The sequence below is a fragment of the Chelonoidis abingdonii genome, chromosome 3 (assembly GCF_003597395.2).
Source record: "Chelonoidis abingdonii isolate Lonesome George chromosome 3, CheloAbing_2.0, whole genome shotgun sequence".
NCBI lineage: Eukaryota > Metazoa > Chordata > Testudines > Testudinidae > Chelonoidis > Chelonoidis abingdonii.
This window is the reverse complement of record NC_133771.1, coordinates 164,534,467-164,559,384: the sequence shown is the minus strand read 5'-3', so window position 1 is coordinate 164,559,384 and position 24,918 is coordinate 164,534,467. Positions and strand designations below refer to the sequence as shown.

The 24,918-nt window shown below is 44.6% G+C and overlaps 1 protein-coding gene across 1 annotated transcript in view; it reads right to left on the bottom strand.

Annotated features, from left to right (window-relative positions):
- PARP1 (poly(ADP-ribose) polymerase 1) overlaps positions 1-18,348 on the bottom strand; it is a 57,947-nt gene extending 39,599 nt beyond the window's left edge. Inside the window, exons 1-4 of the mRNA XM_032766505.2 lie at positions 18,053-18,348; positions 5,631-5,793; positions 3,933-4,051; positions 2,507-2,721 (exon numbers count right to left, since the gene is read on the bottom strand). Of these exons, the coding sequence (XP_032622396.1) occupies positions 2,507-2,721; positions 3,933-4,051; positions 5,631-5,793; positions 18,053-18,172 (617 nt within the window). The 5' untranslated portion in view covers positions 18,173-18,348. The remainder of the gene's footprint in view (positions 1-2,506; positions 2,722-3,932; positions 4,052-5,630; positions 5,794-18,052) is intronic.
- Between the last annotated feature and the right edge of the window lie 6,570 nt (positions 18,349-24,918).

Below are 24,918 nucleotides of genomic sequence, written 5' to 3'. Positions count from 1 at the left end.
TTAATGAATTGTAAATGATGAATTGTAGCACCTGTGAACATCTCTGTAAACAAGTAAGGTATATAAGACATGGCAACGGATAGTAATTCGTGCATGATTTGAGAGTTGCATCTCCGTGCACCTTATTTGAGCTCAAATAAAGTACTACTAGCTTCTCCACTCCGGTGTGGTTATTTGGGGATACGCACACCGGGCAAACAAACCCCAAACCGTTGCTCTACCGGCAACACGGTGACCTCCTACATGGCAGCAGGTTTTATGTACTAGCTGCAATGGTTAAAGTCTTTTGGAAGTTCTGCAAAATTGTCACCTGCACCAAACCTAGCTGCACAAAAAGTTATCAGCTCAGGTCCAGTTCAGCAAAGCATTTTGTGCTTCAGCTCATTACATTCTTTGACTAGGGAAGAAGTATGTGTTGAACTTTCAGGGACATGCTCAAGTGCTTTGTTGAATCAACATGCTAATATCTAAATGTCTCCTTTTTGGCAAGGGGAAAGTTAAGCTACGCTCTTAGGTAGTAATCAGACTTTCTCCCGCAATCAGAGTCAGCACATGAACAGACAGAAGCCTAATACACCACTGAAAGATGCTGCATTCAAGGCACTGTGCCCACATATTCCATCAGCTAATGAAGTCTTTGGATGGTTCTCCTCAGTCTCATATGCAGCACTGGATTACTCTCTCCTGGTAGAGGAATTAATGTGTGTCATAAGCTAACATCTGGACAGCAGATAGCAAGAGGCTTGCTTAAAAAGACTGGCGCCTATGACCAACTGACATAAGCCACCAACAGAAATGTTCCACTTTCTCCTCACCTTCCTACTGGATAAAAGGCGTTTATTTAAACTTTTGGAAAGCTGACGGAGGAAGAGGGCTGAGAAGGACTGGCATACTGTATCCTGGCTCTGCTGATCACCACATCAGCCATCCAAACTCACACCTTCCCTGCGGAGGGAAGAACATATCAAAAATACTAACAGCAGTGGAGATTCTAGGGCAAAATCAGCAGCCAGTCTGAAAAGGGAGAAATGCAAAGACCATCACCTCAATCTGCCCTCTTCAAACCATCAACTGATTGTTCTTGTTCCCTATGTGAGTGGTTAATATAACACTGCAGTTAGACCAACCCTGCCCAGTGGCATCTGGAGGGCAGCCTCTCTTTCCCCAGTAAAAACTGCCTCAAACAAACAGCAATCTCTACTCTACAAAGACAAATGTACAAGAGAATTCTAGGGCTATGGGCATTTACTCTTTCTATATTTAGAACATACGCTAGCTGATATTTAAATGAGATGTGGCCCACAGACTTTTGGCAGGTTGCCAACGTAGCCTTCAGCACTAAAGCATCAGTACTCCCTACAAGGTGAACCTTTTAGCACACAGCCACAACCTTTTTCTTGTGCTGCTGCTGTGTGGTATTGTCAGGCAAAGTGTCCAGAAAATCCATCCATCTACTTTACACCCCTAAGACTAGAAATGAAAACCCAGACCACATACAGAAAATCGGGTGTTGTGCTTAGATTGTACTGGGCTGGGACTCAGGAAATAAATAGTTTTATTCCGCCTCCCCCTCCCCCATTGTTCCTAACAACTTCTTATCAACTGCTGGAAATGGGCCATTTTGATTACCACTACAAAAGTTTCTCTCTCCTGATGGTAATAGCTCACCTTAACTGATCACTCTCGTTAGAGCAGGGGTAGGCAACCTATGGCAGAGTGCCGAAGGTGGCACAGAAGCTGATTTTCAGTGGCACTCACACTGCCCGGGTCCTGGCCACCGGTCCAGGAGGCTCTGCTTTTTAATTTAATTTTAAATGAAGCTTCTTAAACATTTTAAAAACCTTATTTACTTTACATACAATAGTTTAATTATATATTATAGACTTGGAGAAAGAGACCTTCTGAAAATGTTAAAATGTATTACTGGCACAGGAAACCTTAAATTAGAGTGAATAAATGAAGACTCGGCACACGACTTCTGAAAGGTTGCTAACCCCTGCATTAGAGTGTGTATGGTAACACCCGCTGTTTCGTGCGTGCGTGTCTTCCTACTGTATTTTCCACTGCATGCATCCGATGAAGTGGGCTGTAGCTCACGAAAGCTTATGCTCAAATAAATTTGCTAGTCTCTAAGGTGCCATAAGTACGCCTGTTCTTTTGCTTTAACTCAGATATTCTGAGAATTCATTGCATCTGAGAAAGCGTTGGTTAGGAAGGTGAGCAGACTGGTGTGAGAGAGACTTAAATAATGTATAGCACAGACCAGTGTTTCTCAAACTTGTACTGGTGCCCCCTTTCACATAGGTGAAGTCTTGTTTTAGACTGTGCACACTGCCTGGTGCAACAGGGCTCTAAATCCCCCTGATTATGGCCTCTAGGCACTACTGCTATACAAACAATAAATGGTATGACAGAGGTTAAAAAGTCCAATCTATATAAAACATGGAATTTGTGAAGACATGCAGTGATCTTCTAGCCAGCAGGCTCTCTTACATCCCGCACATACCCTTCACTCTTCATGGCAGGCAGCTGCTTTTTCAGAGCTTCTTTATCTTCTGCTTTCAACATCCCAAAGCCTTGGAGCTGACTGGCTCCAAATGCAGGGAGAAAGCCCAGTTCTGCTCGGTGGCTCACAAAGCAGTCAGGATGGTACCAATTATCTATCATCCCCAGCTGGGGCTTTTCAGGATGCACCATCTTCTTGGAAATTCTGATCTGGCCCTGAAGTGGAGAAAAACAAACAGTATGAGCATGGTGTGATGCCGCTCTGGGAAGGACTTGAATGTTAATTCAGAGAAATAAGTTGGTGATTTTATAATAAAAGTAATGCTTCTTAAATAGCAGAGTAGCAAAAACTGTTCCACCAATCGCCTGCTAGCAGTCACATGCTGAAATTTACATCGTTTTCATTCTAATACCCTTGGTTTCCCATACTCTGAAAATTCCCTTTCTAAGTTAAACTTTTCACTTTTAGTCTCATGCCATACTTACTTCTTAAAAAAAAAAAAAAAAAAAAAATGGTGGGAAATCCCATAACCAGTCTGAGCAAAGAATAAAATTCAGTCAAGTAATTTTTGTTCAGTAATAACTCAAAAATAGCTAACCACATTTTGGATCCAATCCAAGAACCTTTACTCATGCAAGTAGCCCTACAGAAGTCAAGCAAGCAAATCCTGCAGGATCAGGCTCCATGCAAGGAATTTTAAATTATAAAACTGGTTTTCCAGAAATTAATGTGTGAGGACTAATGAAGTCTGACCCAGAGTCAGCTTGATTTTTGACCAGATCATATTCTGAATTACAGTTCAGCCTATACTATTCAAAACAATCACTCAGAAATCCTCATTTCAAAAGCAAATTTGGACTCCCAATCCTGCAAACACACGTGAAAATTTACACATATGAGCAATCAATGGGATTATTCACATTAACAACTACTTGCAGGTTCAGAACTTCATTTCGCCAGCATTTCTTTAATACCTGTATATGGAAGAACAGAACATACCCTACAAAACAGTGATGGGATGGGTCACTGGAGAGCTGCAGTACCCACTGGTCTTCCTAAACAAAAACACATTTACAGTATGTCAAAGCTTCTCTCCAGGCTTTTCCTCTGCAGGAATACCAGCAGTAATCTGCCAATCAGCTCCAATGCCTGGACCAATTAAATGCTTTCTTTCCTTTACGAAGGAAGAGTCAGCAAGTCTAAATCCCAGGCTCTGAAGAGCTCACATTTGAGACCTTACTGCAGTGGAAGAGCTTGGGGTGGACAAATTGTTCAGAACAGAGCATTTCTTCTGAGAAGGTACTGCAACTTTTAGCCCCATAATATAAAAGAACAACAGAAAGAACAATAGTTCAGAACTCATGGAATTAATTGTGTCACCCTGGACTGGAAGGGGAACACAACCTTAATAGCTGCGTGTCTCTACCTTTTCTATTTTCTGTTCACAACCTTTGCAGGTACTTCTGTTAGACTTGGCATATTCTGCAGCGAAGTCATTTAAACTCTTCTCAGCCTTGCGACCTCCCTCCTGGTCAGTGCCTTTACCTGGAGAACAGAGACAAAAACACTATTCAACTTCTAAAGTTCTTCATTTTATTTCTTAAAAAAAATCTCCCCAACTGTTTATCATCCCCCCAATCAGCACAAATATAGTGAGAGACTAGCCGTGAAACAAAGCCAAATCAAACACAGCTCAGTACACTTAGAGAAATAAGTTAGTGACAAAACCCACAATGCCCTCCTTGCAATTCAGAATCTTACAGGAAGTGTTAGGAACTCTGCAGACTCATAATAAACTTCTAAGGTTACTCACTTATACCTCAGGCTTCACAACTGGGGACGACAATCTCAGTCTCTCACCTGCACTTGTCAAGAAGCATACAATGCTGCAACAACACTAGTTCCTGCAACTTCACATTTACAAAACAACCCGTTAGAGATGAAGAACACAAGCCTGACCTGTCAAAGGAGTAAAGTGAGGACTCAAGCTCTACTTCCAGCTCTGTTACTGAGCTAATATGCTGCTCTGAGGTAAATCACCTCCTTTGTGCTTCAGTACCCCCATATGTCAAGAGGGGATATGGCTTAACTATAGCTCATATGTATACTGTGAGGACTACCAGTTAATGTTTAAAAAGCACTTGGAAAAAGTCAAGCATTCTGTACGTGTACAAGGAGGAACTATGGACGCCTGTTTATGTAACTGTATATTTTAGAACAGTGATACTCAGATCTCAGTGGTCCAGAAGACAAATTAGTGATCAACATTACCCGAAAGAACCCCAGTAGTGCGAATTTATTGCTTCATTGTCTGTCTGTTTTAGAAGTAGTATAAAATATAATAAAATAAAATAAAATAAATACTGCTATTGAAGACCTGACCAGAACTGGAGTCAACCAAATAGCCACACCTCAAACAGAACTCTCCTTTCCATATACAAGACGCATTTTCTTTGATATGATGTTATATGCCAGAGAGGCTGACTTCAGCCTACAAACCTCCCACAATTCCTGTGTTGTATGGACATTGATGGCTTCAGTTTGCTCTATTATTCATTATTTGTATTACTGTAGCACCTAGGAACCCTCTACATACCCAACCACTTCTAATCTGGATCTGATAATTTCCCTGACCATTTAGTTAACTGCACTGAATTCTTAATACAGTGTTTATACAATCCTTATTAATGTTTTCTGGGTCTGATATATTGGTAGGTGTGATGATTTCACAGTGGGTCTCAGGTTACTGAGACATCACTACTTCTCCATAGTGTATTACAGATCATTTACTAGTATCAGCTAATTGAAGCTAAACTACACTAGTCAAGTAAGTGAATATAAAGTATATTTAGTGATGCAATGGTCCTTGCTTTTTAGACTGACTGCTCACTTTTTAACTATTCTACAGGGTTCAGCATACACAGTCAGTCGCCTAGTAATTATTGAGAATCAGGAAAGTTGCAGCGATTGTTCTGATTTCGCTATCTGAAGGGACATCACAGCCAGCGAGCAAAAAACCCAGTACCCATAATCACATCCCCTCAAGTATAGATAGGATGGTTCTAAATGGACATGGTCTCTTGGTATCTTGAATCTCTGTAAACATCACTTTTGCTTCACTTACCTGCTGCAGCTCCTCCAGTTTCAATTGCTTTTTTGATTTTCTCCTGATCTTCCCATCGAAGCTCAGGGAAACCATCAACATCTGCATGGGACACAAGTCGGGCCCGCTTCCAGAAACAAGTATAATGATGCCAGTGGGGAACTTTACCATCGAACATGGGTGACTAGGAAGAAAGCAACATTAGGATGAAGTGAGAAAATTCAGATAGAACCAAAAGGAAAAAAGTCACTTCTGTATATTTCCCTAGACACTTTCTTTCTAACCACATGCATGGATTTAGGACAAGGCACAAGAATTCAGAATCCTATGGCAGTACCACTAATACCAGTGATCTAAGAGCAGGGTCACAAGGGGGCTTCACAGAGGGAGAACCTCACCCATGTTACAACTAGTTCTTAACCTTCTTTCTTCCCTTTCCCACATTACTCAAAACAAAACATTGACAGAATCATGATTGCACCATTCTGAGGCCTGGTCTACACTACGAGTTTATACCGAATTTAGCAGCGTTAAACCGAATTAACCCTGCACCTGTCCACACAATGAAGACCTTTATTTCGATATAAAGGGCTCTTAATAATGATTTCTGTACTCCTCCTCGACGAGGGGAGTAGCGCTGACATCAATATTGCCATTTCGGATTAGGGTTAGTGTGGATGCAATTCGACGGTGTTGGCCTCCGGGAGCTATCCCACAGTGCACCCTTGTGACCGCTCTGGACAGCCATCTGAACTTGGATGCACTGGCCAGGTAGACAGAAAAAGCCCCGCGAACTTTTGAATTTCATTTCCTGTTTGCCCAGCGCGGAGAGCTGATCAGCACAGGTGACCACGCAGAGCTCATCAGCACAGGTAGCAATGCAATCTCCTGAGAATCGAAAAAGAGCTCTAACATGGACTGCACAGGAGGTACTGGATCTGATCACTGTATGGGGAGAGGATTCCATGCTAACAGAACTCCGTTCCAAAAGATGAAATGAAAAAACATTTGAAAAAATTTCTAAGGTTATGATGGAAAAAGGCCACACCAGGGACTCAGTGCAGTGCAGAGTGAAAGTTAAGGAGCTCAGACAAGCCTACCAGAAAACCAAAGAAGCAAACGGAAGGTCCGGGGCAGGGCCTAAAACATGCCGCTTCTCCGCTGAGCTGCATGCAATTCTAGGGGGGTTCGCCATCACTAATCCACCCTGACCGTGGATTCCGAGACGGGGGTAATCTCAGCCATGCCTGAGGATTCTGCGGACGGGGAATATGAGGAGGAGGAAGAGGAGGATGAGCTTGCAGAAAGCACATAGCATTCCGTTCTCCCCAACAGCCAGGAGCTTTTTCTCACCCTCGGAATTACCCTCGCAACCCTCGCAAGCCACTATCCCAGACAATGAAGACATCAAGTGACCTCTGGTGAGCGTACCTTTGTAAATACAAAACATGGCTTAAAAGCAAGCATTTTTAAATGATTAATTTGCCCTGAGGACTTTGGATGCATTCGCAGCCAGTACAGTTACTGGAAAAGTCTGTTAACATGTCTGGGGATGGAGCGGAAATCCTCCAGGGACATCTCCATGAAGCTCTCCTGGAGGTACTCCAAAAGCCTTTGCAGAAGGTTTCTGGGCAGGGCAGCCTTATTCCATCCTCCATGGTAGGAAACTTGACCACGCCATGCATGTAGCAAGTAATCTGGTATCATTGCATGACAAAGCCTAGCTGCGTATGGTCCCGGTGTTTGCTGGCATTCAAGCAACATCCGTTCTTTATCTTGCTGTGTTATCCTCAGAAGAGTGATATCGTTCATGGTAACCTGGTTGAAATTCAGGAATTTAATTAAGGGGACAGACATGGCCATTCCTACTGGGCTGTTTGCCTGTGGCTTAAAAGAAATCCTTCCCTGCACATAGCCAAGCGGGGGGGAAGAGGAGGGGGAGGTGATTGGCGCTGAGCTTTTTCGCGTTTGGTTAGCAGTGATCTTCCATGATACCAGCCACGCGGTGCGGGGAGGAGTAAGGCGATCAGTTTAACAGGAAATAGGCAGCACTCCATGCACTTTGCTCGCTATTTGGGAAAGGAGGGTGCTGGATATATGAAGGCTGAAGAAGCAGAAAAAACAATGGCTTATCATGGCTGCATGCAAGCCGAATTCTGCTGCCCGGACCTGTGTCTGTGTGATCCCTAACACCAAAGCTGCAGACACTCAATATTAAGATGCAAAATGTGATCTTGTAGTGAAATCACGTGCTATGTAAGATGAATAGTGTTGTTCACCATGAAAGAGTACAACCATTGTTCTGTAAAACGTATCTTTTAAAATACTTCTCTCCCTTTTTTCCCTCCCTCCTGCAGCTGTAAATTTTTCAAGTCTCCCTCCTCCTTCCGAAGTCTATCTCAGATAAGGCGGCGGAAAAAAAAGACACAAGATGAAATGTTCTTGGAAATCATGGAAGTGACCCGCAATGAAAGAGCTCATCTCAATGAGTGGAAAGACATGGTATCAAAGTACAGGAAAGATGCCAGTGAACGTTGAGGACAGGAGGGACGAACGTTGAGGACAGATGGCAGCAGGAAGATCTGAGGTGGCGGGATGCAACTCTGGGGATGCTGCGTGATCAAACTGACATGCTCCGGCATCTGGTGGAGCTTCAGAAACAGCAACAGGATCACAGAGTGTCGCTGCAGCCCCTGTATAACCATCCTCCTCCCTCATCATGTTCGTTAGCCTCCTCACCCACCAGACGACTAAGAACGGGTGGGGGGAGGCTCCGTGCACCCACCCATTCCACCCCACTGGACAGCCCAACCAAAAGGCTGTCATTATTTTGGAATTTTTTAAGTGGCCTTTTCTTTCCTTCCTATCCTCGTCCCAAACCCCTCCCGGGCTCCCTTGTCAGGTCTCTCCCTCTTTTTATAATTAATTAATAAAGAATACATGATTTTTAAATGACAGTGACTTTATTCCTTTAGGAAACAAGCAGTAATCAAAGGGGGAGGGTGGGTGGCTTACAGGGAATGAGTCAATCGGGGGGGCAGGGTTCACCAAGGAGAAAAACACAATAGTCACACCATACCCTGGCCCATGATGAAACTGGTTTTCAAAGCTTCTCTGATGCGCACCGCTCCCTAGTGTGCTCTTCTAATCGCCCTGGTGTCTGGCTGTGCGTAATCAGCGGCTAGGTGATTTGCCTCAGCCTCCCCACCCCGCCATAAAGGTCTCCCCTTACTCTCACAGAGATTGTGGAGCACACAGCAAGCAGCAATAACAATGGGGACATTGGTTTGGCTGAGGTCTGAGCGAGTCAGTAATGTGCGCCAGCGCGCCTTTAAACGGCCAAATGCACATTCTACCACCATTCTGCACTTGCTCAGCCTGTAGTTGAACAACTCCTGACTACTGTCCAGGCTGCCTGTGTATGGCTTCATGAGCCATGGCATCAAAGGGGTAGGCTGGGTCCCCCAGGATAACTACAGGCATTTCAACATCCCCAACTGTTATTTCTGGTCTGGGAAGTAATTCCCTTGCTGCAGCCGTTTTAAACAGAGTAGTGTTCCTGAAGACGCGAGCGTCATGAACCCTTCCCGGCCATCCCACGTGGATGTTGGTGAAACATGTCCCTTGTGATCCACCAGTGCTTGCAGCACCATGGAAAAATACCCCTTATGGTTTATGTACTGGGTGCCCTGGTGCTCCGGTGCCAAGATAGGGAGATGGGTTCCATCTATCGCCCCACCACAGTTAGGGTATCCCTACTGCAGAAAAGCCATCCACTATGACCTGCACGTTTCCCAGAGTCACTACCTTTTGTAGCAGCAGCTTAATGATTGCTTTGGCTACTTGCATCACAGCAGCCCCCACAATATATTTGCCCACTCCAAATTGATTCCTGACTGATCAGTAGCTGTCTGGTGTTGCAAGCTTCCAGAGGGCTATCGCCACTCGCTTCTCAACTGTGAGGGCTGCTTTCATCTTGGTATTCTGGCGTTTCAGGGCAGGGGAAAGCAAGTCACAAAGTTCTATGAAAGTGCCCTTACGCATGTGAAAGTTTCGCAGCCACTGGGAATCATCCCACACCTGCAACACTATGCGGTCCCACCAGTCTGTGCTTGTTTCACGAGACCAAAATTGGCGTTCCATGGCTAGAACCTGCTCCATTACCAGCAGGATCTCCAAAGCGCAGGGGCCCATGGTTTGGGAGAATTCTGTGTCCATGTCCTCATCACTTTTGTCGCCGCGCTGCCATAGCCGCCTCCTCCTTGCCTGGTTTTGCAAGTCCTGGTTCAGCATGGACTGCACGAGAATGCGCGTTTACTATGTCCATGACTGCTGTCTCGAGCTGAGCAGAGTCCATGCTTGCCATGCTATGGCGTCTACACAGTTTACCCAGGAAAAAAGCTGCGAAACGGTTGTCTGCTACTTGCACGGAGGGACGGGTGAGACTGTACCCAGAACCACCCGCAACAACATTTTTTGCCCCATCAGGCACTGGGATCTCAACCCAGAATTCCAATGGGCGGGGGAGACTGAGGGAACTATGGGATAGCTATGCGATAGCTACCCACAGTGTATGCTCTGGAAATCGATGCTAGCCTCTGTACATGGACACACATCGCCGAATTAATGTGCTTAGTGTGCACTCGACTTTATACAATCTGTTTTAAAAAACCGGTTTCTGTAAAATCGGAAAATCCCATAGAGTAGACATACTCTGAGTGAGAAACGGCACCTGAGGAAGTGTTCAGCAGAGTCATCCGAAAACAAGCTCTCCATGAACAGGGAGATATTAATTTTAGCTGGGAGGTTACAACCTGCCTTAGCTGCATACATGCCCATAAAGTAACTGAGGGTCCTGTTTTTCCAAGCTTGTTAGTGGGTTAATTAGGTGCAGGGGTAGGTGAATGGGGAGTACTTTGTATGCATACAGGGTATTCAGATAAGAAATATACTTCAGATTGTCACTGACTGATGTGAAGCTTTTCCTTTTTTCCAGTGGTGCCTTGAGGTTTCAACCCAGCTCCCTTATGTCACATCTTCACTCCCAGAATTATTTTGCATTTGAGGAAGAGGGCTCCATCTCAGAGCCCTTTGGTTTTACCCTACACTCTGCCAGAGCAGCACTGTTAAGCTTCATAGGGTCCCCTGCTAAGTACTGAAGAGGATGCTTCAGCAACCTTTGCAGCCTCAGGAAGAGAAGACTGATCTCTCAGGGTGTCGTGCTCTGGAGCTGCTATTTGTGGATGGGATGTGCAATTAAGATTCTGTCTGTTATGGTTGTTTAAGATTGTAGGAAACTTCTTGCAATGGCAGAAGTGCCGATGCTGACATTGACTTGGTTCTCCTCCCTAAATTCCTTTCATTTCCCACTCAGACTGTTCCCTTCAGCAGGAACAGAAAGCTATGTAAGGGGCATGCCTCATATGATACACTAAGGATTTGCATAACATCTGGAAATGTCACAAGTGTGATGTAATCACAGGTGGGCTCTGACTGAAGCACAGGGTTATATGCAGTTTCCATTCTGAAGATGAAGGGAAATGAAATCTTAGGGCTCGTTGCACACCCCACCTCAATGCAGCCCTTCTTGAATGAACCACAAAAGTTCCTTTTGTAGCACCACTCTAATGCACAAGATAAAAAGCTCACTTGGTCCATGGTGCAAGTTCTAGAAGGGGCACCTGACCAGGCTGTATGGGCACAGAGCAGCATAAATGCCTGCCTCCCTCTCTCCCAAGCTGATGGAAGAGCTAGGAAGGAAAATATGGGGCTGCTCAGGAGCAGGGACCCTACAAGTGCAGCAACCAGAAGAAACCCAGGCTGGGGAGCTGTGAAGGAGACGGGACCCTGGAAGAGCTGCTGAGGAGCAGGGCTCTAATAAACCTTTTGCAGTAGAGGAGGGGGAGTGGAATGAGGCACTGGTGAATAAGTTACATGCATATGGTGGGAAGCTGAGAGTACACTGGGAGAATAAGAGCATGGGGAAGAGGGAAAGATTGAAAAACAACATGGAGGAAGGAGGGAGTACATCAAACAATGGCGGAAAATGAGAAAGGAATGGTATAAATTGGGGGCAAGAGAGGAAACAGAGCAGACATCAAAAGAGATGGTGAAAAAGATACCAAGCTATATTGTGGTAGGAGTGAAAGAAGAGGAGTAAAGGGGAAAGGAAGGAAGAAAAAATGCAAAGGAAGTTTAATAAATTGAGGTTTTGTATTTTACAGAACTAAATAAATACAAATATCCCTACTATGGGAACAAAAAAAGATATGCAGATCTAATGGCAATGACTAGAAGTGTATCGGTGCCTCTTGGGAAGTGGGAGAAGGCTGTAATATTTCTCACAGTGGCTAATAGACTCAGTCCTCAGGCTAGTGCAGTGGCTCTCAAACTTTTTTTTACTGGTGACCCCTTTCACATAGCAAGCTTCTGCGTGGGATCCCCCCTTATAAATATATTTAAAAGTGTTTTTTAATTTAACACCATTATAAATGCTGGAGCAAAGCGGAGTTTGGGGTGGAGGTTGACAGCTCATGACCCACCCCCCACCTCGTAATAACCCTGCAACCCGAGGGGTCCCGACACCAGGTTTGAGAACCCCTGGCCTAGTGGGTGTAGGACAGATTTTTCAAGCAATGCCCTAATGAGAAGAGATCTCCTTATTGTGCTACTTCCATTGGATCCGAATGCAATCACACTAGCAATAGCCAGGATAGTTGGCACTTATCTGAAATGTCTCCTATTGAGGAATTTGTAAAGTGCTTAACTCTGGAATGTAACCTTACTTAGCTGAAGCAAAGGTGTGGCCTCAGTAACAGAAATTAGGCCTCTCTCCATAATGGGTCTGTGAGAGCCAAGAAAGCTGCACAGTGTAACAGAACATTTTCCAAAAAATATATCAGAATGATTTTTTAAAATGTCCTGCAAGTTACAAAGCAAGCAGCTGCCTTTTCATCATAGTGCTTTTCATACCAGGCCTTTCCTACTTCTCTGTATTTTGGCAGAACATGCCAAATCTGACTGACTTCTGCCACCCTGGGTGGCCAAAAGCCTCTTGGAACCTTTTCAGCCTTCTATATCACTGTTTTTCCAGCAGAATCATGGGGGGTCTGAGTCTAGCAGCTGACTCTTGGGTTCTATTCCCAGCTCTACCACTGGCTTGCTGCAAGACCTTGGATAAATCACTTACTGGGGTGGTGGAGCCTTCCCAAAAGTGGGAGGGCCGAAGGCCCCAGCCCCCTTCAAGGCCAATTCTCTTCCTCCAGAGGCCCCACCCCTACCCCCTCTTCTCCTGGAGGCCCCACTCCTCAGCCAGCCACCCAGGGCAGGTAGAGGGACGCAGGTTCCTCACAGTGTGGGTGTTACCCTGTCTTGACTCAGGCTGAAGGGCAGGGCCTTGGAGCTGCAGCCCAGTCATAGTAAGAGCCCAGGTGTAGGGAGACAGCACAGACCCTCCACCTGCCCTGGGTAGGGAGCCTGGGGGCGGGAACGTGGGCCAGGAGCTGCTCTCAAGCCCCCCACAACCCAGGCAGGTGGAGGTCCTGCACAGCCCCCCACAACTGCCCAGGTGCCCTGGCCTGGCTGGGGGGTTGGGCCTCAGAGGGTAGAGGAGGGGAAGGGGGTGGGGTCCTGTGGCAAAAAGCACATGGGCCTGGTCCATCCACTTTCAAAAAGTGGGAGGGCCATGGCCTTCTAGCCCCCCTCTCACTTACCCTCATCCCTTGTGCCTCAGTTTCCTCATCTAGAAAATGGGAATAACACTGTACCTCAGAGTTATTGTGAACAATAGTGTTCATAATCTAAGATCCTCAAACATGGTAGAACCTCATTAACTCCCACTAATGATTAGAAGCTATATATGAATTAATGAATTTTGCCTGATCCAAGTTCCACTGAAGTCAACAGGACTCTTTCCCTTGACTTTTGTGGGAGTTTGACAAAGCCCTTATCAACTAAGCAAATAAATGTAAGAGGACAGTACTTTACATTAACTTTATTTTGTAATCTGATAATTGCAGTTTAGTTCTAATTATTTGCAATACTCTATAATACACCAGTGAGTGTTCTGTAAAACACAAGTCTTAATTACTAAGACTGAGACTTTGCTATGGCATTATTAAATCTCTGCTGAGGCGTGAAGGGAGAATACTAATTTGTCTGTGAATTATCCAGTGTCCCGATTAGTAAGGTTTTACTGTAAATTCCAACTACTATAAGTTACCTGGATGCTCTAGACAAAAGTCTGATGTATCTGTTCCATAGTGCAAAAATGTCAAATTAATTAAGTGTATTTTAATCCTATCCCCAATTCCTCCTGCTTGCTCTCAAAAAGACTGAGAGAGCCCTTCTGTTAGTACCCTGGAAAAGACCTTCAAATTTCAATAATATTCTAATATGAAACTTAATTGTGCACATTACACAGCATTAATTCCAGAAGGCAGCCTTATCCAAGCCTACAAATAGTACCAAGGAGAAAACAAGGAATGAAGAGCCAGTTAGGAATGTGTTCATTCCCAGAAAAAGAAGAAGAAGAAGAAAATACCTCTATGCTACAAAAATAACCAGGTTTAATCATGGATGTGGCCAAACTATGATTATGACATAATATGTAGGGCTGTCAATTAATTGCAGTTAAGTCACACAATTAACTCAAAAAAACGAATCGCAATTAATTGAACTTAAAATAGAATACCAATTAAAATTTATTAAATATTTTGTATGTTTTTCTACATTTTCAATATTGATTTCAATTACAACACAGAATACAAAGTGTACAGTGCTCACTTCATATTATTTTTTATTACAAATCTATGCACTGTAAAAATGATAAACAAAAGAAATAGTATTTTTCAGTTCACCTCATACAAGTACTGAAGCGCAAACTTACAAATGCAGATTTTTTTTTTTGGTTACATAACTACACTCAAAAACAAAACAGTGTAAAACTTTAGAGCCTACAATGCAACTCAGTCCTACTTCTTATACTGTCAGTTGCTAACCCATACAAGTTTGTTTACATTGACGGGAGATACTGCTGCCCACTTCTTATTTATGTCAGCTGAAAGTGAGAACAGGTGTTTGCATGGCACTTTTGTAGCCAGCATTGCAAGGTATTTACATGCCAGATATGCTAAACATTCGTATACCCCTTCATGCTTCAGCCACCAATCCAGAAGACATGCTTCCATGCTGATGATGCTCATTAAAAAAATAATGCATCAATTAAATGTATGATTATACTCCTTGGGGGGAAAACTGTATGTCTCCTTCTCTGTTTTACCTGCATTCTGCATATATTTCATGTTATAGCAGTCTCAATGATGACCCAGCATATGTTCATTTTAAGAACACTTTCACAGCAGATGACAAAATGCAAAGAAGGTACCAATCTGAGATTTCTAAAAACAGCAACAGCACTTGTCCCCAAGATTTAAGAATCTGAAGTGCTGTCCAAAATCTGAGAGGGACGAGATGTGGAACATGCTTTTAGAAGTCTTATAAGAGCAACGCACACTGATGCAGAAACTACAGGACTCAAACCACCAAAAAAGAAAATCTACCTTCTGCTGGTGGCATCTGACTCAGATAATGAAAATGAACATGTGTCAGTTTGTACTGCTTTGGATCATTATCAAGCAGAACCCATCATCAGCATGGAAGCATGTCCTCTTGAATGGTGGTTGAAGCATGAAGGGACATATGAATCTTTAGCGCATCAGGCACGTAAATATCTTGCAACGCCAGCTACAATAGTGCCATGGGAACGCCTGTTCTCACTTTTAGGTGACACCGTAAACAAGCAGGCAGCATTATCTCCTGCAAATTGTAACCAACCTTGTTTGTCTGAGTGACTGGCTGACCAAGAAGTAGGACTGAGCAGACTTGTGGGCTCTGAAGTTTTACATTGTTTTATTTTTGAATGCAGGTTTTTTTGTACATAATTCTACATTTTTAAGTTCAACTTTCATGATAAAGAGATCGCACTACAGTACTTGTATCAGGTGAACTGAAATGGAGGTTTTTCGCCTTCCTCTGCAGCGTGGAGCATGGGTCACTTGCTGGAGGGTTCTCTGCTGCTTGACGTCTTCAAACCACAATTTGAAGACTTCAATAACTCTGACATAGGTTAGGGGTTTGTTACAGAAGTGAATGGGTAAGATTCTGTGGCCTGCATTGTGCAGGAGGTCAGACTAGATGATCATAATGGTCCCTTCAGACCTTAAAGTCTATGAGTCTATGAAAAATCTTTTTTATTATTTTTTTTTTTTACAGTGCAAGTATTTGTAATAAAAAATAAATGTAAAGTAAGCACTGTACACTTTGTATTCTGTTGTAATTTAAATTAATATATTTGAAAATGTAGTAAACATCCAAAAATATTTAAAATAATTGGTATTCTATTGTTGTTTAACAGCGTGATTAATCACAATTAATTTTTTTAATCGCTTGACAGCCCTATTAATATGTATTCCTCCTGCCTGTGTGGACTGAAAAAAGTCATGAGGAATCATAAGCATATTTTAACCTTGGTAAATTCCTAAGTCTGTCCGTACTAGCCTTTTCTCCTTACTATTTCCCATAGTTGTTACCACCAGTGGGAACACTTAGGTAGATAAGGCATCAGCTGCCACTAGTGTTTTCATCACCACTAAACTTCTCCAAGCAGGTCTAGATGATGCAGTGTTTATAATACTAATACTGGGCCCACGCTTGCACTACACTGTCGCTAGTAGAAGCGGAACTGCACTCGAGGTGGTAATGGTGGGAAATTTCAAGAAAAAAAAAGTCTTAGGATAGAAGCCCTAAGCTAAAACTTATGTACCCAACAGGTTTCTTTTCTTTCCTGACAGATGAGAAGCAATATTATATAAGGCAGCTGAGGGCAAGCCGTATTTAAACATGGTTATGTTTAAAAGTACAGACAGGGTCTGATAATGAAAGGCTAGTTACAGATTTGTTGTTGTTTTCTTAAACCACACTAATCAAACACAAGTTTCCCTGAATAACACACTTTTCATCAGGCCATGAGGAAAAGCAGAGCAAGGTGTGAGAATGCACTGCTAGGGTGGTGATGCAGACTTTATTAAAAATGCAGAGATGGAGGGGGAAGGGGTGCATGCAAGTTGCCACTATAAATAAGTTAAACTCACAGGAGGGAAGATTTAGGCCAGTAACAAATAGCATTGTCAAACACACACATTAAGCTGCCCAGGAAAACTAAAGAATTTAAGTGAAAAAGCCTTCACAGCTCTTCAGCAATAATGGAGACTGAGCTTACACTTCAACTGAATGCATTGTTTTGATCTCCAGCCCTCCCCATCTCCAATTATTTGTCTCCACATAAAGGTCTCCAACCTGCAGACTGAGGTAAACAGCATTGTAATGTGTTCAGCAAATGATAAGCAACTCACAAAACAATATAGTGAGGAGAAATCGACTAATATTCCCCAGACAGGAAGTTAATGAACAGTTAGAGTCCAGGATCACATGGACTGTGAGAACGAGATAGAATTTCTATTGCTTTCCCCCAACTCAAGAAATCGCATCTTCCTGCGAAATCTGCTAACAAATTCAATTCAAGTAATTAAATTCAAACAAACAAGACGATGAAATTAAAACGGAAGCCATCTAGAACATAACTTAAGGTTTTCCTTGTTTTCTTCCATCAAACAACCACAGTAAGATAAAGCTGTGACAATGCAATCATTTGCGAGATTTTAATAAGTTGTCTGTCTTTCATATTGCATTCTTGCTCATTTCAGCCGATGCACTTCGAATGCACCCAAGTAACGGTAGTGGGCGATCAAGTCATTTTTTCTGTCTGCAGTGCAAGATCACATACCACATCAGCGTTCCCTTCTTAGGAGCAGATGTGCTCCACTGCAACTAGCTTGCAAAAGCAGGCCCGCACACACGCTACCGACTCCCCGCACTCGAGCAAACCCCACCCTGCCGCAACTCCTTCAGATTCGAGTCCAAATTATCTCCAGCACCCCCCCAAAATCCCAGGGAGCCGCCATCTGGCCCGTGGGCACAAATCCCTGCCACGATGACGTCTAAGAACAAGTCGGGGCGAACGAACGGACTCAGAACCCGCCCAAATCCCCCCACCCGATCCCCGGCGCCAGAGCTGCACAGCGCCGTGCAGGAAAGGGCCAGCCCCACGGGCTGCAGCAGCGCCGCGAAACGCAACGCAGCGCAGCGCGTGCCGCCACGAGCTGCGCTAGCCCGGCGCGTGCCGCACCCGGGCCGCTTTGCAACCTGCGCTGCCCAGAGGGGAAGGACTGGGGCGGACACTTGGCCCCGGCCACCGGCTGAAAGCAACACGTGGCCGCCGGCCTAGCTGCCGGGGCCGCTCCGCACGGCCACCGGGGGTTGCAAGGAAGGCGGCGCGGCAGCCGCGGGGCCCGTGGGCGGGGCCGGGTCCCGAGCCCACGCGGTACCTGCACCATGATGGCCAGGCGCAGCGAGTCCTTGGCGATGCTCTCCCCGCATTTCTTGCACGAGGCCCGGCCGCTCTTGGCGTACTCGGCCCGGTACAGCTTGTCCGCCGGCTCCGCCATGGCGGCCGGGGGCGCGGGCAGGGGACTCGCGGGAAGCCGGCAGCAACAGCAGCGCCGAGACACCGACCGACCACCCCACAGCCGCCTCCGCGCCTCCCGCCCGGCGCGCTAGCCGAGTGCCGCGCGATCCACCCGGCCTCAGGCCAGCCGCCCGAGCCGCCGTTCGGCGATCGACTGAGGCTGCCTGGCAGGGCTCTGGACGTTCAGGCTCGCTACAGTGTATCAATGGGAGGAAGGACGTACCCAGAGGCGCGCGAGGAAGAGAGGGTGTCACGTGGCGTTCCCTGCTCTAGACGCGCAATATAGTGCGGGGGGGAGGGGGAGGAAGACGATTCCTTGCATATACCGCCCATTGGCGGGGCTGCTGCTGACAGTCCCCACGGACAGCGCTGCTCAGAGAGTCGCTGCAGCCCAGGGGCACTCAAGGGTGGGGAACGTCTGACCGCATCTAGTGGGACAGCTGTCAGGTCAGCCCGTTGCCCGCCTGCTCACTTCCAGGCTCTAGAGAGGTTTAACCTTGAAGTTAGAGGCTGCTGAGGCTGTTTCTATCCTTATCTTCTAGACCACTGCATAGTTGTGCCATTATAACTGGCCAAGAAAGCCCCTCCCCGGGGTAAAACATACAGGAGGAGGAAAATTCCACTGGGTTCCCAAGGTTTCCCACATCTTACCAGTCTCCATTGTCCACATGATCCCACAGGAGACCAGTAGCATCCACATCACAGCCTTGTGCCTCTACATGGGCATTGGTGGCTTTAGGGAACCAAAGCCCCTCTCCCAGCTCCTGCCAGCATGTTCCCCCATTCTTCTTAAAAGGGGAGTTCTGCACTGCTGAGGGGACCACAGAAAAGTCTGTGAAACTCATCAGAGCCAAACAGCAAGTTGGATGGAGTATGTGTGTCCTGGAATCAGGCATGACCCATGCGGCATCCGCATGTTCTTAGCTTCCTTTTCCCATCAGGGGAGGCTCCAGGCACCAGCATGCCAAGTGCGTGCTTGGGGCGGCAAGCCATTGGGGGCGCTCTGCCTGTCGCCATGAGGGCGGCAGGCAGGTTGCCTTCAGCGGCATGCCTGCAGAGGTTCCAGTGGTCCCACAGCTTCAGCGGACCTCCCGCAGGCATGCCGCTGAATCCAAGGGACCAGGGACCTCCCGCAGGCAAGCTGCCAAAGGCAGCCTGCCTGCGGTGCTTGGGGCGGCAAAATACCTAGAGCTGCCCCTGTTTCCCATATGGATCCTAAACCTGCAGAGAGCCCTCTCTGATCTGCCCCGGGTGGTGATGTGTTGATGTTAACTTTAACCTCCACAGAATTCAGGGGAGATCTGCAGGATGTGAGCCACTTCTGTCCATATATCTCAGGAGCATAATCTGACCGTGTGATCTCTCTGTGTGTGTAAATGCCAGACTAGATCACAGAAAGTCACAGAATGCAGATGTGAATGGACAAAATCCTGTAGTCTCAGCTGCTTTGTATGATAGGTCTTTCAGTTTAGCTCAGGTAACATCAACTTGTAATATAGTGGCTCTGTAGTGGACGCACAGGTCATCCTTAGCCTTCTGGGCACAGATTAGAATTTTAGCATTCTCCCTAATTAGCAAGGTTGCTGAAGCTCTCAGGTTTGATATCTGTTGTTGACACCGGTACGTACAGTCAATGTTAATTAGGTCAGTATATAACTTGCTGTAAATTCCATCATGAGTGAGATCATTACAGAAGAATCCAATGTCACAGACTAATTGGGGATGGCGGAGCAGTGTTCAAAATAAAAAAGTTCATAAAATTGAACATTTCAAAATTGCAGTAAGTACAGTGCATAACTTAATGTGCTAATCAGTCAATGACAATGTACATATTGAATGGTAACAAATGTGTGCAGTGTATCATATGAATATAATGTACCTGTAGCCACTGGTGAAGTAATACACCTCTGCTCTGAGTGTACATGCCTTTGCTCACTGCCAAGTACATATGTGTAGCTTCTTGTTTGAAGGATACAGGTTTTTTTCCACCAGGCAAAATGATTTATGTAACTGGTTGTTCATAACATCAATGCTCGTAAAATCGGGGTTCTACTGCAGTACTTTGCTGCTAAAGTTAAACATGATTTCTGCCCTTCACAGTACACTACAGCATTATTTTACTGAATGTTCCTAAGCTTTACGTTACAGAAACCTCATATGACACTGTATGTTCCATATACTTCTGGGAAGGGATTCAGTTGCCAAACGTGCAGAAACATGATTTAGCTGATAAGGTGACCTATAGTCAGTAGATATTGACCTATTTACCAAGAACTTTACACAAGAAGCAAATTCCAGAATACATATATTATGGAAGAGAGGAAACATTGTCATTTGGTATTCATCCAACACCCAGGAGCTATACAGGACTTCTGCAGAGTCAAAGTGCTTTGAGTGCTCTAAAATGCTTCAGTAACAAAATAAAAAAAGATACAAGGTTTCAAAGGCACCTATCCAAGCACTGATTGCTTTGTGATCTGAGAAGATGATAACATAGTTTGTAAAGCTGCAGGCATAGCCATAAAATCTGGTAGCTGCCAAATTGGCCATTACTTCAAGTTGTGTGCAAAACTGTACAAGTCAGCAGTTTCCATCCTTTGGGTCATCAGCAGTTATCAGCTCTCATTCTCCAGTCTCTAACACAAACACAGATTTGCCTAGTTACTTGCAGCTGGGTGTTCATCAGATGCTAAGTGTGTCTCATAAATCATGGCACTCTTCCTTTAAAGAAGAACAGATCCTAACTCTTCTCTTGAAGCACAATGGCAAATAACATACAAATGTTCAGGGACCAACTTGAGAAGGACCCCCTCTGTAAGTAGTTTGTGTCACAATGTCAGAGTATCTATACCTGTATTCCCCAGTCCGTGATTCCTTGAGGGCACCTACTTAATGTTTCCAGCTCCCAGTTGTCACCTGTCTTGGGTGGAGACCCATGTCTTTTTCCCTTCTCACAAGGGGTTTTAAGGCTGCACAGTTCCCTGCCTACATTATGATATTCCCAACAAGCCAGTCTGCCTAAAAGCTAGCACCTGTGCTTTGCTTTCTCTCCAAGGGCTGTGAACTGCATATTGCCAGCAGTTACAAGTTAACACAGCTCCTTCTTAACAAGCACCTGTATTCCTAAGGTAAAAGCATTACAGATAAAACATATAAACCAGTTACATATAAAAATATAATAAAATATTCTATATTAATGCTAAAAGCTTCCCAGAGGTCACTCATCAATCTTACGAGGCCCTCAGTAGGCCAAAGTCTTTCCAAACCTTCTGTAAGAGGTGGGGCCCCCTGGGACAGAAGGTCCTGCCCACTTGGTGGATGAGAAAGAAGGCCCTGAGCCAGTTAAACCTAGCCTTTTGATATCAAAAGCCCTTACTTTGTCTGTTGGCCTCAGGAAAACCCAGCTTGAACCAGTACATGCAAACCTCCCCAGGGTGTGGAACCTCTCTAGAGGTGTTTACAACCTAAGCAATCCACCGTAATTGTCCCCACACTGTTTTTGGTTACTGAAGGAGCTGTGATAACTCTCCTTCCTGGAGTTACATACAATCCCTAGGCTACAATGATACATTTATTGTATTTAATACAATATGGTCTCCAAAGATATTGCATATGGTTGCAATATCTGTCACAGCTTGAACAGAAGGGTCGAGATAGATGAATAGATGCAGTGGGGACTTGGAGGTCAAGAGATATTTGTGGTGCAATGGGCCAAGAGCAGGCAGAATAAATCTCTGAGGACAGGAAAGGTACAGTCGCCTAGTGGATGGGAATGCTAGTGAGCAGGTGCTCTAGAAGCATCCGTGGGAGCATGGCAGGCAACAGATGAAAGCTCTATAGAGAACGGCAGCTCTGGGGACATTAGTGGTTCTGTGGATGGAAGATCTGAGGTGCAAGCACTCTAGGGACATCACTGATGCAGTAGGCAGACAACAGATGGAGGTTCTGGGGAGTGGGAGCTCTGGAAACAGCAGTGGTGCTGTAGGCAGGCAGCAGAAAGGAGAAACAGCCACCCAGGAAGAACAAGATACTTATTTTTTCCTGTTTATTCATGGCACGGGGGAAGGAGAGGCAAAGTCAAATTTGGAGGGGAGCAGTTCCCTCTACCAAGAAGACATATGCTGCCAACTCATTCAGACAGCCATTTGTGTGTTATGCATCATTAAGACCTCTCTAGGAATATGGTCTGACAATGGCAGCTGCAACATGAGTGAAAATTTTATGTGGTAGCTGTGGATTTCTTAGAGCTTGTCTACACTTGAAATGCTACTGCAGCAATGCTGCACCACTTCATTGTAGATGCTGCCTACGCCAATGGGCGGGGTTCTTCCATGGCTGTAGATAGTCTATCTCTCTGAGAGGCAATAGCTAGGTCAACAGAAGAATTCTTCTGTCAATTTAGTAGTGTCTACACTGGGGGTTAGGTTGGCTTAACTATACTGCTCAGGGTTGTGGATTTTCATACCCCAAGGGATTTAGTTAATCTGACTTAATTTTCTAGTGTAGACCAAGTTTCAGTAACCAAGCCAAAAATACTGTTACAGTAAACTGGAGAAATCCATTATTTCACAGGTTTGTCTGCTTACAGCAATAGTGAATTTTGCTCATAACCTTTATGCATTATTTGTGTTCAAGTGCTGGAAGAAAAATAAAAAGACTAATCAATACATACACAAATCCAAAAGAACAACTGTCTTTATCCCAGCTTCTGATCAGAAACAAATACAGACTAGAAACAATAGAAGGAGATTCTGGACATATTAGCTTGTAAAGCCAGACATTTCAGACCTTGATGAGTCCATAAGCAGGACTTTACTCTGGGAAATGTCATTACATGACAATAATACATTTGTTTGCTGTGTTGTCGTGGCCGTGTTGGTCCCAGGATATGAGCAAGACAAGATAGACGAGTGATGGAAGGAACAAGCTTTCAAACTTCACAGAGCTCTTGTTCAGGTCTGGGGAAACCAGAGTGTTTGAGCAAAATACAAATTGAGACAGACTGTTAAAGGGGTTAACACGTGGTGTGGGAGACCACTTAAGATTAAGTGGTCAATTCAGGGTTAGCAGGCAGTGGGATGTGTTATGAATTATTGTAATGAGCCATAAAACCAGAGTCTCCGTTGACACATTTGTTGCTGGCCAAGCTGTTTGAGTTCTGTTGGTGTTCTATATACGGTATGTATGGATGATTAGTAACAATGGTATTTGAGAATAGCTAACCTCAAGCTGCTACCTTTCATCTGTTAACATTTGGAGATTAATTACACAAACTTCCACTAGAAGTGCCCAAACTGTGGCCCCAACACTTTCCCCCCAGTCTGAAAATCCTCTTCTTATAACTGCAGGGTCATATGATCAACAAGTTTAGTGTTGATGACCTCAGCGAGGAAGCAAGTCTAGTCCTCTATCAAGGAAGATATGATACAAGCAAATATTAGGGTCAGGGGGAGAGCTAGTTGGGAAGCGGAGGGAGAGTGTGTGTGTTTGTGGGAGGGAAAATTTCAAAACAATTTTGTAGATGTTTCACTCCTTTTCAAAATTTTGAAAATTCAAAATAGGTTACTGAGGTATAGAAGCAATAAGGAAATAATTTGTGGAAATGTTACTGATTTTTTTCCAGATGATGTTTCAAATTTTGAATTTAAAACTTTGAGGAATTTCATCCCACTGTAACTGTGGCTCATTGAAGTCAATGGCAAAGCACCCACTGACTTTAATGGTGCAGCACCAGGACCTTGTTTTGATAGAATTTTATGTACATTTTCATATGCAATGTTGGTGCAGTCCTGCAAAGGCCATTGGTACTGCCATGTCTGAGCAATGTGATCTTTTTCCTCTCTAAAAGTCTGGGATGCTCTAAACAAGGGACATGTTACAATTTCTGTAAGAAACCTAAAAATGTAGGTATGTAAATTTTGGTAAATTCTTGCTTGTAAACTCTGATAAAATTCATCATTGACTTGCTAAGGTGGGGCTCAGTTTAACGCCTATAGTTTAATGCCAAGTTCTGTGACATTTTTTCCCATCTTTGTAACACCTTTTATTCAAAAGGATCCTCAACAACTTCAGAAGCTCTGTACAGACACAGGCAGTGTAGTCACATAGCTTGAACAAGGAACTAGTGACTGACATTGACTCTAGGTTGACCAGAGTTCCTGATTTTATAGGGACAGTCCCAATATTCTGGGTTTTGTCTTATATAGATGCCTATTACTCCCCACCCCCATCCCAATTTTTCATACTTGCTATCTAGTCACCTTAATTGACTCCCTCCATAGCCTTCTGCAAGTCACTTAATCTATCCATCTAAATTTCCACATCATCAAATGGGGATGATGATACTTGCCTGCCACTTTGGAGTACAGTACGGGTTAGTTAGTTGGTGTCTGTACGGTGCTCTGAAGATGTATAAATGCTGAAAGTATTATATAGAAAAGAATGGCATCACCTACTGGTGAAATTTAAAAGCTGATTAGTTGCACATGGCAATACTATCTAACAACAGGGCAGGAAGTGAAGACTATGATTTGCAGTTGAAATGGTACGTATGGTGAGAATGTAGTCACCCGCACGCACGCTAACCCCTGCTGTGTAAACACCCATGAGATGGAGGTTTAGATGGTGGGATGAGTGGGAGGAAAAATAGAAAATTTCAGGGTGTGGTTTGCTGTCTTCTCTTGAGTAAGGGGAAATCTATGGGCTAGTCTATGTTAGAAGTGCTAT